Source organism: Lepus europaeus, chromosome 6, assembly GCF_033115175.1.
Source record: "Lepus europaeus isolate LE1 chromosome 6, mLepTim1.pri, whole genome shotgun sequence".
Lineage (NCBI taxonomy): Eukaryota > Metazoa > Chordata > Mammalia > Lagomorpha > Leporidae > Lepus > Lepus europaeus.
In genome coordinates, this window is record NC_084832.1 from 114,702,620 (window position 1) to 114,717,025 (window position 14,406).

The 14,406-nt window shown below is 40.6% G+C and overlaps 1 protein-coding gene across 1 annotated transcript in view; it reads left to right on the top strand.

Moving 5' to 3' along the window:
- The window catches only part of ETNK1 (ethanolamine kinase 1), a 56,970-nt gene that overhangs the window by 20,154 nt on the left and 22,410 nt on the right, over positions 1 to 14,406 (top strand). The window contains exons 3-4 of the mRNA XM_062194936.1: positions 5,514 to 5,654; positions 10,791 to 10,933. Of these exons, the coding sequence (XP_062050920.1) occupies positions 5,514 to 5,654; positions 10,791 to 10,933 (284 nt within the window). The remainder of the gene's footprint in view (positions 1 to 5,513; positions 5,655 to 10,790; positions 10,934 to 14,406) is intronic.

Here is a 14,406-nt window from a genome sequence, read left to right on the forward strand (position 1 = left end):
CTGTGTTGTGGTACAGTGACCTAAGCTGCCACTTGCAATGCTGGCATCCCATGACAAAGCACTGCTTCAGGTCTTGGTTGCTCTGCTTCTTATCCAGTGCCCTGCTAGTATGCCTGGGAAGATAGCAGGTGACAACCAAAGTACTTGGATCCCTGCCAAGTAAAGTTAGTGGAAAGTAATGGAATCTGATGCCATGTTGATAGTGTATTTTAGACAATATGCCTCTTTTTTTTTTTTTGGACGGGGCAGAGTTTGTGAGAGAAAGAGACTGCCTTCCGTTGGTTCACCCCCCAGATGGCTGCTATATCTGACACGTTGCACCAATCCGAAGCCAGGAGCCAGGTGTTTCCTCCTGGTCTCCCATGCGGGTGCAGGGCCCAAGCACTTGGGCCATCCTCCACTGCCTACCCGGGCCACAGCAGAGAGCTGGACTGGAACAGAGGAGCAGCCGGGACAGAACCAGCGCCCCAACCGGGACTAGAACCCGGGGTGCTGGCACCACAGGCAGAGGATTAGCCAAGTGAGCTGCAGCGCTGGCCAATAAGCCTCTTTAATGAGCAAAGTATCTTAACGGAGCCACACTGCCTCAGCTTTATGAACTATGTGAATTTGGACATCCTATTTAATCATTGTGTGTCTTAATTTTGTCATTTGAAAAATGTGAATTGGTCAGTGTTGGGCAGTGGGATAAGCCAATGCTTAGGGCACTCGCATCCATTATCAGAGTGCCTGCTTTGAGTCCTGGCTACTCTGTGCTGCTACTGCTGCTTTTTTTTTTTAAGATTTATTTTTTATTTATTTGAAAGGCATAGTTGCGCACACACACATACACACACAGACAGAGAAGTCTTCCATTGACTGGTTCACTCCCCAGATGACCTCAACAGCCTGGGGCTGTGCCAGACCAAAACCAGGAGTCAGGAACTTCTGGTCTCCCATGTAGATGCAGAGGCACAAAGCATTTGGGCCTTCCTCTGTTGCCTTCCCAGGTGCATTAATAGAGAGCTGAATCAAAAAGTGGAGCAGCCAGAACTATGGGAGGAGTGAACTGGTGCCCACTCTGCCACAGCACCAGCCCCTTCTCTGTGCACCTGATCCGTTTCCTGCTAGTGCACCTAGCAGACAGCAGATGGCAGCCCATGTACTTGGGTTCCTGCCTCTGGGCTTCATCCTGCCCTGGCCTTGGCTGTTAAAGGCATTTGGGGAGTGAACCAACAGATGTAAGATCTGTCTCTTTCTCTCTCTCACTTGTCTTTCTGTCAAACAAATAAATAAATAAATCTTAAAATAATAGTACTTTCCACTAGGGTTGTGGTAAGGGTTAAATTTGTGAATATGTATCGAATATCTTATCTGAGGTGCTTGAGACCAGAACTGTTTAAGATTTGATTTTTTTTCAGATTATGGGATATTTGCATATACACAATGAGGTGTATTGGGCATGGTGCCCAAGTCTAAACATGAAATTCATTTATGTTGCCTGTATACCTACATACATATCCTAAAAGTGACTTTATTCAGTATTTTTGGTATTCCTGCATTTTGATGATGACCAATCACGTGAGGTCAGATGTGGTTTTTCACTTAGCGATGGCATGCTGATACTCGAAGTTTTGGATTTGGAGCATTTCAAATTTTGTATTTTTGGATTAAGAATGCTCAAGAAGTATGTGCCATTGAAAGCTTATACCAGGGGCTGGTGCTGTGGTATAGCGGGTTAAGCCTCTGCCTGTGTGCTGGCATCCCATTTGGGTGCCATTTCGAGACCTGGCTGCTCCACTTCCGATCCAGCTCTCTGCTATGGCCTGGGGCAGCAGTAGAAGATGGCCCAAGTCCTTGGGCCCCTGCACCTGTGAGGGAGACCAGGAAGAAGTTCCTGGCTCCTGGCTTCGGATTGGTGCAGCTCCAGCCATTGCGGCCATTTGGGGAGTGAACCAGTGGATGAAAGACCTCTCTCTCTCTCTCTCTCTCTTTCTCTCTTTCTCTCTGTAACTCTGACTTTCAAATAAAATACATAAATTTTATTAAAAAAAAAAAAAAAGCTTCCACCAGTGCCTGGCATATGTTAGATACTATGTGTATTTTCCTTTCTTTCTTTTTTTAAAGATGTATTTATTTATTTATTTGAAAGTCAGAATTAGAGAGGAGTGGTTTCTAGGTACACTGTTTCTTTTTTAATAAGACTTACCTTTCTGGACTTCTGAAGAATTTCTGATGACTTGAATGTTAGCTAAAAAAACTATTAAATATTAATTATGCTAATTATCATGGATGTTACTAATCCATTGGTTTATTATGCTTGTTGAAACCTATAATTTTGAATTTTGAGATTCAGACATAGAATTTTTGTTTGTAGGTCCTATTTGCTTTGACATGTAGTGTTCCTGGGAGTATAGGAAAGCAGCATATAGATGTGGCAAAGCAAACCGTTATTGTTAGTAGCTTTCCTTCTTTGTTCTTGCCGGATGGTATTAACCAATCTTGGAACTCTTGACTCCTAAGCCAGGATGAGGCCTCAGAATTCTTACCAACCAAGCAGTTTTATTACCTGTTTGTTCTCCCTTGTCTATATTTGTTTTTATCTTAACTTTTTCAGGGAGACTTTTATATTAAAAATTCAATATTTTGTTTTAAAAAATGATAGTAGTGGGTATATTGCAGTTCTGTTAATAATTGTCAGGACTGGTTATAAGCATTTGGTGCAGCCTTTAAGATGCTGCTTGAGTGGAAGATAGCCCACGTACTTGGGTCCCTGGCACCCATGTGGAGACCAGGATAGAGTTCCTGGCTCCTGGCTTTTGCCTGGCCTGGCCCACCATGGCTGTTGGGGAGTGAGCCAGCAGGTGCAAGGTTGATAACTCGCTCTCTCCCTCTCTACCCCATTCTTTTTTTTTTTTTTTTTTTGACAGGCAGAGTGGACAGTGAGAGAGAGACAGAGAGAAAGGTCTTCCTTTGCTGTTGGTTCACCCTCCAATGACTGCCGCGGCCGGCGCACCGCACTGATCCAAAGCAAGGAGCCAGGTGCTTCTGGACTCCAATGCGGGTGCAGGGCCCAAGCACTTGGGCCATCCTCCACTGCACTCCCGGGCCATAGCAGAGAGCTGGCCTGGAAGAGGGGCAACCGGGACAGAATCCGGCGCCCTGACCGGGACTAGGACCCGGTGTGCCAGCGCCGCTAGGCGGAGGATTAGCCTATTGAGCTGCGGTGCCGGCCTCTATCCCATTCTTGATCATTGTAACCCTCCCCTCTCATTTCTCTGCCTTTCAAATAAATAGCTTTTTTTTTTTTTAAAGATGCCCAGGTTCAAATCAGATGTCTAGGTTCAAATCCCAGTACCACTTCCAGTTCCATGTCCTGCGAATGCACACTCTGGGAGGCAGCAGGTGATGGCCCAAGTGCAAAGGTTCTTGCCATCCATGTGGGAGACTCATGCTGAATTCCAGGCTCCTGGTTTTAGCCTGCCTTGGCCTCAGCCATTGTAGGCATTGAGGGAGGGAACCTGCTGATGGAAGATCTCTTTTGTCTCTATCTCCCTGCCTTTCAAATAAGTAAATAAAAGTTGAAAAAGTTGTGAGTACTTACACATTAGCAGTTGGAGAAATGACATACTAAAATGGTTATGATGGTGACTAATAGGGAGATAGCACTTTATATGAGTTGGGCACTATCCTAAACATACTTTAATAAACCTAGGACATAGGCAAAATATTACAATCCCGTTGCAGTGAATGTAAACCAAGGTTTTAAGTAATTTGCCTGTGATTGCATGGCTAATAAAAAGCACACACTGAAAGAGACTAATGATGAGTAACAGGCCTTTCTACTGACTCATGGAGAAAAAATTTAAAGGAAAGTAGTAAAACCTTTTTTACAGTGCTTATAAAAAGAAACCTGTGGGGTGTTTGGCCTAGTGGTTGAGACACCTGCATCCCGTGTCACAGGAGCTGGGTTTGATAACCGAGCTCCAGCTCTTGTTGCCAGCCTCCTGCTGGTGTAGGCCCTCGAAGGCAGCAGGTGATGGCTCAAGTAGTTGAGTCCCTGCTACCTGTGAGGGAGACCTGAGTTGAGTTCCCGGCTCCAGGCTTCAGCCTTTGCTGGCAGTTGAGATGTGAATTAATAATTGTACAGGTTTTTTTTTTTTTTTTTTAAGATTTTAACTTGAAAGAGTTACAGAGAGGCAGATTCAGAGACAGAGAGAGGTCCTCCATCCGCTGGTTCACTCCTCAGATGGCCGCAGTGGCCAGAGCTGCACCGATCCAGAGCCAGGAGCCAGGAGATTCCTCCAGGTCTCCCACGTGGGTGCAGGGGCCCAAGGACATGGGACATACTCCACTGCTTTCCCAAGCCATAGCAGAGAGCTGGATTGGAAGTGGGGCAGAGGAGACTTGAACCAGTGTCCACACGGGATGCCGGCACTGCAGGCAGTAGCCTTACCCGCTATACCACAGCGCTGGCCCCTATAGAGTTTTTTTTCCAAAGATTTTTTATTTATTTATTTGAGAGGTAGAGTTACAGACAGTGGGAGGGAGAGAGAAAGAGAGGTCTTCCATCCGCTGGTTCACTCCCTAAATGGCCTCAATGGCCGGAGCTGCGCCGATCTGAAGCCAGGAGCCAGGAGCTTCTTTCGGGTCTCCCACGTGGGTGCAGTGGCCCAAGGACTTGGGTCATCTGCTGCTGCTTTCCCAGGCCACAGCAGAGAGCTGGATTGGAAGAAGAGGAACCGGGACTAGAACTGGCACCCATATGGGGTGCTGGTGCAGGATTAACCTACTGTGCCACAGCACCTGGCCCTAGAGTTTTTTTAATAGGAAAGCTTTTCATAACTATTAAGTAATGTCAAGTACAAAAACTCAGATAATTATACAGTGATTAGTCATATTGATGAGGCTGACAGTATTGATGGAGGATGATAATTTGAATATTCAAACTGACGTAAAGGAGAAGGAAATAAAGACTGGATTTCAGAGGTGCACACTAGGATCCTGAGTGAGATAAGGGTCCAGTGATGAGTCTGATCTTGTTTGAGTCATGACTCTAAATGTTAAAGTTGTTCAGCATGATGCAGTTGACGTTATTCATTACCATTGTGGTTGTTGTAGGGACCATAGCATTGGCCTCTTGGTGGGGGAAAAGACGTTGGGCTCAACTGCAAATACAGCAAAGGCACCTGGGATGAACAGCTGAGGAGCACGGTGGGAGGTCAGCGGCAGAGGTAACAATAGGTGCAAGGGGGATACCCGAAGGCAGACCAGCGTAGTCAGCATCACTTGGGGGATGGAGGCTGATGACAGCTGGTCAGATGTCAAGGGAGATCAGGTGTAGAGGATGGCTGTTCTTGCAGTGAGCTGACTGAGCAGGATTCTTGCTAAAACTGATTGTTTCAAGGAAATACACAAAATGCTTAGACGATGGTTCAGGAGGCTAATATTTGGACAAGTGAAGAAGAATCTTGGTGGACATGAACTTTAGGATGCGTAACTTTTTTTTTTCATGCTTCTTTTGTTTTCAACAGGCTAATAGCACGTCAGCTTGCTAAAATCCATGCTATCCATGCACATAATGGCTGGATTCCCAAATCTAATTTGTGGCTAAAGATGGGAAAATATTTCTCACTCATTCCCACAGGATTTGCAGATGAAGACATTAATAAAAGGTAAGTGTACTTCTGTGTTTTAGACTGCTGTGCTCTATAATGGAATTTCCAAAGTAATTACAAGGTTTTTGTGCATAAAATCTGTTTTTATTTCTCTGTTCGTATTGAAGTAAAATAAACATGGTTTTTTCTTTGTTGTCTTATTTTTTTTAAAAAAACTTTTATTTAATAAATATGAATTTCAAAAGTACAGCTTTTGGTTTATGGTGGTTCTTCCCCCCCATGACCACTCCCACTCGCAAACCATCCCATCATCTACTCCCTCTCCCATCCCATTCTTCATTAAGATTCATTTTTAATTATCTTTATATACAGAAGATCAACTCTAAAATGAGTAAAGTTTTCAACAGTTTGCACCCACACAGCCACACAAAGCATAAAGTACTGTTTGAAGACTATTTTTACCATTAATTCTCATAGTACAACTCATTAAGGACAGAGATTCTACATGGGGAGCAAGTGCACAGTGACTCCTATTGTTGATATAGCAGTTGACACTCTCATTTATGACGTCAATAATCACTCGAGGCTCTTGTCATGAACTGCCAAGGCTATGGAAGCCTCTTGAGTATAAACATGGATTTTGACTCTTAGCACTACTGAAGTCACTGCCTTTGTACCCTTCAGTGCCACTACTCCCAGAACACCGATTATGGCAGCAAGCAGGGGTATTCAGGAGGAGGTCAGAAGACAAATATAGAACATTTGTTTGGAAATGATTGTGAAGAAAAGAACACTGTGAATGGGTACATTTGCTCATATTATGAGTTGATCATAGAGACCTTTTTGAGAAACATTTCCTTTTGTTCAAGCTGTTTTGAAAATGCCTAGAGGTCTGCATTAGAGCAGTGGAGTAAAAAAGTTCGGTTATTAGTTTACTGTGACTATTTGTAAATATCAATGAGATTGAAAATTGAATTACAGGGGCTACCATCTGCAGTGCTGGCATCCACATCCCTGCTAATGTGCCTGGGAAAGCAGCAGAGGATGGCCCAAGTCCTTGGGCCCCTGTGCCCACATGGGAGACCTGGATGAAGCTCCTGGCTTCAGCCTGGCCCAGCTCTGGCTGTTGTAGTTATTTAGGGAGTGAACCAGAGGATGCAAGATCTCTCTCTTACTTTACTCTCCTTCTATTGCTGTAACTCTGACTTTAAAATAAATAAGTCTTAAAAAAAGAAAAGAAACTTCAGTTATGGGAATCTTCATATAAAACTGACTCTTCAAGTTCAAAAGATATTTCATTGTTTTATATATAAAAACGTATGGATCAGTTATTAAGACACTAATGTCTCAACATTTTTATATAGAGTGATTATTACTATCACAAAAATTGGAGATTTTATTATATTTAAAACACATGGGAAGGCCGCACTTTATATTCAGCATGTCTTTGCTTGAACAGCAGAGGTAAGCAGGAACTATAGATGTCTCTGCTTATTTATTTTTTATAGTTCATTAAGGAAAAGTACTTATTAAATTGTTATTTCAAAATTTAATTGATTCCCTGTATACCATTGATCCTTCATGTTCCTTGGTTCTGATCCTCTGATTCAACCAACTGTGGTTTAAAAATACTAAAAAAAATTATATCTCTATACTGAACGTGTAGACTTTTTTCTTGTCATCATTCCTTAAACAATACAGTCTAAGAACTATTGGTAGACCATTTACATTGTGTCAGGGACTGTAAGTAATCTAGGGACTCTAAGTATATGGGAGAATGTTTATGTAGTACAAGAGTGCACCATTTTTAGGGAGTTAAGCATCTGAGACTTTTGGTATTTGAGAGAGTGAGGTAAAATGGGTGTGGGAGGTGGGTGCTGGAAGCATTCTCCCTCATGTAAAGGGACAATTGTATGCTTGTATTTGCAGGTGGTTTGTCAAACTTTGAATTTTTTTTTTAAGATTTGTTTATTTACTTGAAAGTCAAGAGTTACACAGAAAAGGCAAGGCAGAGAGAGAGAGAGAGAGAGGGGTCCTCCATCCACTGGTTCACTCCCCAGTTGACCACAATGGCTGGAGCTGTGCCGCCGATCCAAATCCAGGAGCCAGGAGCTTCTTCCATGTCTCCCATACAGCTGCAGGGGCCCAAGGACTTGGGCCATCTTCTGCTGCTTTCCCAGGCCATAGCAGAGAGCTGGATCGGAAGTGGAGCCGCGGGGATTTGAACTGGCACCCATATGGAATGCCGGCGCTGTAGGTGGCAGCTTTACCCACTATGCCATAGCGCTGGCCCCAAACTTTGAATTTGATAGGAATATTACACCCTTTAAATTAGGATAGGTAGGGCCGCTGCTGTGGTGGAGCAGGTAAAGCCACCGCCTGCAGGGCTGGCATTCCGTATAGGTGCTGCTCCACTTCCCATCCAGCTCTCTGCTATGGCCTGGGAAAGCAGTAGAGGATGGCCTAAGTTCTTGGGCCCCTGCACCTGTGTGGGAGACCCAGAGGAGGCTCCTGGCTCCTGGCTTCAGATTGGTGCAGGCAGCTCCAGATGTTGCCGCCATCTGGGGAGTGAACCAGTGGATGGAAGACTCTCTCTCCCTCTCCTTCTCTCTCTGTGTAACACTGACTTTCAAGTGAATAAATAAATCTTAAAAAAAAAAAAATTAGGATAGGCAAGCTTATGTACTATGTGCAGTAAGCTAGATATTCAGGAAGGCACAGCATAAAAATAGAGAATTCTCTTTTGAATGACTACTGACATACTTAGTGGAAAACCTTTACATCCATTTTAGTTTGTATACAAAAACAATGATACATTCGGCTTTGAGTCCTGTTATTTCCATTCAGCACTGAACCTTCTTGTAGATAGATTCTTGAACAGTGATACCATTTTGAAAAAAAGTATAAAACTTTGGGAGTTGTGTGTAGAGAAGAGTGTGGTAGTGGGGAACATAATAGGCAGGAGCCACCTGAATAGGCAAATTCGATGTTGTACAAAAAAAATTTGTATCATATTGTAAAACAGAAATTTTACAGCTTTACAGTTACAGGGTAATTTCTGAGACTGGAGAAAGAAGCAAGAGAATATGATTTCAAAGTAATAAGGGACAGGGATGGGGCCGGTGCCGTGGCGCAGTAGGTTAATCCTCTGCCTGTGGTGCTGGTGTCTTACATGGTTGCCGGTTTGAGTCCTGGCTGCTCCACCTCCCATCCAGCCCTCTGCTATGGCCTAGGAAAGCAGTAGAAGATGGCCCAAGTGCTTGGGTCCCTGCACCTGTGTAGGAGACCAGGAAGAAGCTTCTGGCTCCTGGCTTTGGATTGGCGTAGCTCTGGCCATTGGGGAGTGAACCAATGGAAGGAAAATCTTTCTCTCTGTCTCTTCCTCTCACTGTCTGTAACTCTACCTCTCAAATAAATAAATAAAATCTTAAAAAAAAAAAAAGCATTAAGGGAAGGAGAGAAAGAGTATATTAATAGCAATTTTTTTTTTTTTTTTTTTTGACAGGCAGAGTGGATAGTGAGAGAGAGAGAGACAGAGAGGAAGGTCTTCCTTTTTGCCGTTGGTTCACCCTCCAATGGCCGCTACGGACGGCGTATCTCGCTGATCCGAAGCCAGGAGCCAGGTGCTTCTCCTGGTCTCCCTTGCGGGTGCAGGGCCCAAGCACTTGGGCCATCCTCCACTGCCTTCCCGGACCAGAGCAGAGAGCTGGCCTGGAAGAGGGGCAACCGGGATAGAGTCCGGTGCCCCAACCGGGACTAGAACCCGGTGTGCCGGCGCCGCAAGGTGGAGGATTAGCCTAGTGAGCCACAGCGCCGGCCCTTAATAGCAATTTTCTAAGCCTAGTGATGCTATTGTAGAATTAGTGGTAGCAGCCTACTTTGTTTCATTTTGTTTGTTATCAAATTAATAAAAACGGCATAATTGTGGTGGGCATTGTGGTATATACCCACATTCCATACTGGAGTGCTGGTTCTGTCCTGGCTACCCCAAGCTAATCCAGCTTCCTGTTCGTAGAATTTGCCTCAGAGCCATTAGATGTTGGCCCAAGTACTTGGATTCCCGTCACCCACATGGGAGACCTGGGTGGAGTCTCTGGTTCCTGGCTTCAGCTCAGCTGATCTGCTTTTGGGGACATCTGAAGAGAAAGCAGCAGATCCTCCCTCTTGCTCGCTCTGTTTCTCCCTCTCTGTCACTCCTCCCTTCAAATAAATAAATACATGCTCAAAAAGATACATAATATGACGTAGAGGTGTGTAGGATTAAAAAAAACCTCATTATTTCTAGTTTTACTTGCCAGTTGTCTCCCAACCTTCCCATTTTCACTATGATGAAGTTGCAATAATATTTCTCCTCTTAACATATTCAGATAGTGTGATACACCTTCTTTGCTTAGGAGCTGTAAATAATAGTCTATTGACTTTCTGAGAATTTAGCTGATTTCTGTTACGTTCACACTTTGAAACTTGAAATACTAGTTTAATACAGTCTTTGTAACTTTAAATAATGTACTTAATATTTTTTATTAATGTATTTTCCTGTATAAAATGGAGATCAATGTATTTAGACTAATATTTAGCATATATTAGATGTATGTATTACTTTTCCACACAATTTGTAATACTGTAGATACATTTTTTTTCTGCCTGTAATTTAAAAGATTTTATTGTATTTGAAAGGTTAGGAAAGAGGAAGGAGGCAGGGAGGGAGGGAGAGATTTCCTACCTGCTTGTTCATTCCCCAAAAGTCCACAACAGCCAGGACTGGGCCAGGCTGAACTCAGCTGCCTGGAACTTAATCCAGTCTCCCATGTGGAAATCAGGGACCCAAGTTCTTCATCCATCGCTGGTGCCTTGCAGTGTCTGCATTACCAGGAAGCCGGAATCAGTAGCAGGGCTGGGACTTGAACCTGGCACTCTGATACGGAGTGCAAACATCCCAAACTGCGACTTTACTGCTAGGCCAAACGCCTGCCTGCTTCCCCACATTTTAACTATTGCTTGTTTTCTTTTTATTTATGTTTAAGTTCAATTGCAGTTTCTTTTATTCTGACTTTGGAACAAAGTGGTCTATTGTGATTCAGGAGTGAAAAATAATGGAAGAGACTTAATTAAAGTAGATGTTAATTATTAATAAAACTTGGACAAAATGTCATTGAGATAAACAAGGTGTAACTCTTCTTTTAAAATGAAAAGGTTCCTAAGTGATATCCCAAGCCCTCAGATTCTTCAGGAAGAGATGACTTGGATGAAGGAGATTCTTTCCAACCTGGGCTCACCTGTTGTGCTTTGCCATAATGATCTATTGTGTAAGAATATAATCTACAATGAGAAACAAGGTAGGTATTTGACCTTAGCAGTAAGTAAAGTTGGTTTCTTTTGTGTTCTTAGTGTTACTTTGATCTTTGTATTAATACAAATACATTTAATTCAAAAATGCAAGTATATGAAGTCCTTAAAGATTTTCTTTTAGGTTATAAAGTCATGGTCACTGTGATAAATTAGAAATATGTATTGGTGCAAAATATTCTTTTTAGAATTGGTTTGTTAGAAACAGTTTGTGGTTCTGTTGGATTTTTAAATGTACAATGATGAAATGATTTTCTTTATAAATTTATGTGTAAAATCTAATTTGGTTATTCATGATTTTAAAGTATACCTGCTTGTAATGGGGTCATGGAATATAAAGACATTGGCATTGCACTGTTTTATAAATACAGAAATTGTCTCACAGTATTAGAAGTAAACATGTCCCCAGGTTTCCCATTACCTGTTCATTATGCTGATTGGTTAGCTATCTGGACACTAAGGAGAGAGCCACAGATGGAGTATATGTTATTTATGATTGATCAAATTTATATGTACTAAAATAATAATCAAGACCTTCTAGTAAATCATTTTAACATTTTTGATGTAGTCAGTGATACTTTCGATGGAATTTTTTGTGTGTTCTTATCTTGCTGTATTCAAATTCCTTCTGTTTTCATATTTAAGAAACACTTGATTGTATTATATCATTGGGTAAAGTGGTTTGAGGTTTGGTTGCTGAGTGATAAATGTCCTTCAACTCTAAATTGGAATTTAAAAATGCAGTTTTGGTTGAAGGATTAGTATTAATTTGAAACTATTTGAAACTGTGAAGCTATTGCATTTTATAGGAAACCAGTTTTTGAGGATAGTCATTATAGTTGGAAGGCTTGATTTTCGAATCAACAGTGTGCTGTTGTAAATATACTGAAGCCAAAGGAGTCTCATTAACATGGTCATATTAATGGTAAATTACTTTTGTCACCCTTCGTTTTGATTGTAAATTGAGATTATTCTGATAAAAGGGTTGTTAACTATTTATAGCTAACTTGAAGATGTTCAAAGGAACACTGTCAAGGGTAGTAGAATTAAGCACATATTTTGAAAAACATTTTTGAATGTCTTTGATACTTTAATGTAGTTTATTAATTCTACTTTTTAAAAACATACTGAGCTGACATCTTTATTTGTGAATCTTGAAATTTTTGTGTTTAATCATTGTTTTTTTTTAAACTAAGGTATATACTAAAACATTAAGTACTTGACAGTGTCCTTAAATGTATTTTTGTCTGTTTATTAGTTACAATTGTCATAGTATATATGTATTATATTATATCCTGGTAACCAAATCTCAATGCCATTTGTAAGACAAGGGCATTAGTTATGCATTAAAGCCATGTATTAGCTTTTAAGTTCAGTGCAAGACCCAGTACATTTTGTATAATGGAATTTAGAGTGAGGGACTTCATCTTACATTTGAAGTGGACACTCAGCTTTATTTTTAACTGCAAGTTAATCAAAGAGAATCTTTATTTTCTTTGAAATATAATTTTAATCTTTCATATTTTTATTTTTACAAGTTTTATTTTGCATATTCATTTCACAGAATAAACTTGCTTATACAACTAAAAAATATGGGACCAAAAAAATCAGATTACTTTGTCTTTCACATTTTTAGAGTGTGTCCTGTTTCATGGTAGTCAACTTTGTACCATTTGTTTCTTGTCTTTGTGCTTATGTTTGTTTGTTAGTTATGGAAATGTTTTCCCCCTTTTTCCTTCCCAGTGGTTTTCTGTAATGTCCGTTAGGAAGTCTAGCTCCAATCCTTTGGCGGCCACTGGGGGTGAAAAATGACCTGTGATTTGTTGATGCATAAGCATTTTAAAAAAGTTAGCTAAAATGCTCAGGTAAAATCTAGAATTAATAAAAGTGTGCCAAGAAACTTTCTAGTGTTTGGTATTGTTTAAAATTAGTAGCTATTGGTTTTGAGGAATTGTAACATAATGTACTTGAGTCTTTAGTTATAACTAGAAGATAACATTCCAAAAATAGGTAAGATTTGGTAAGTTTAATATGCCAAAAATATGTATTTGAGACTCTAGCTAGCATAGGATTAATACTATACTTATGTAAGTTATCTAAAGATCGATTAATAGCTGCAAAGTCATTTACCTTAGCTTATCTTGTTGTTCTAAAAAACCAAGTTGAGTATTTGGAGATAATTTCTACATAGAGTAAATGATTAAGCTACATGTTCTATTCACAAATTTTTTTTTATTACTTCATTCATATGACTGAAGCTCAGGGCTTCACTATTTTATACCTACGCATGAGATACAATTAGATAGAAATAATTAAATAAAAGCCAAAGGACTGACCTTGACATCAGCAGGCGAACTGTCTAGATTATGTTTCAAACCATAATTTCTCAGAATCACTAATTTTAGACAAACTTCATAAACTTACTTGGATCATCTTGAAGTCTGCATATATTTTTAAATCATAGCAATTTACATTTCATATACATTAACTAGAAAATCTCTGTAAAGCAGATGTTACAAAGCTTTGTAACAACTGAAAAAAGTCAGAACACAGGTTTTGTTGCCATTCTCTGCTCAATCGCAGAAGTTAATGGTATTAGAGGTCATTTTATCTTTGTGTTTATGTTTGGTCTTTAACTGTATCAAAATCATCTAGAGTATTTGGCCAAAATGCAGATATGTGTACCCATTCTGTGACCAGCTGAAAAAGAATTCCTGTAGATAGAATTCAAAATATGCATGTTTAGCAGTTTCCCTGGCACCTCTTGTCTTTTTGATAGTATAACACTTGAATTTATTTATTTTTGTGACTAATAGAAAATATTTACTTTAGGTGGTTGCTGACAAGGTTTAGATCCTGTATGTAAATGTGTATAGCTCTGGACCAGGTACTTTGCAGCTCTCGGCTGTGGCTGAGATGGCCTGGCCATTTTTTTTTTTTTTCCTCTGAGAGGCTAGATAGCATGCATGTCTTTGAGATTTTGTGTCCCCTCTGTGTTGTAGCACTGCCATCAATACGTAGATACGTGAATGTGGCTGAGTTCCAATACATCTTTATTTTCAAAAACAAGTGGTGAGTTGCATTTGGCCTGAACAAATAACTTAGTTTGCCAACCATGTGTTATGTTTATAGCATGCATTTTACAAAATGTATCTGATCTGAAAAAGTGAAAAATGGTTACAATAGGCTGTAAAGTTAACTCTGTGCTGTAACAAGAAGAATTAAGGTTTATGGTAGTTTGATTTATCTCTAAGTGGAGCCTATAGTTCCTATCATAATTGTAACCCCAAGTGATGAATTTAAAATTTAAAAATTGTATACACGTACAAGTTAATGGGTATATGTATACCTATTTACATATTCATATACAGTGCAAACAGAGGTTTTGAGCACCCTGAAGGCTGTGGGCATTTTTGCAGCACATGTTCCAGGAACTCGAGGCATCTCAGGAAGAAGTACTGCC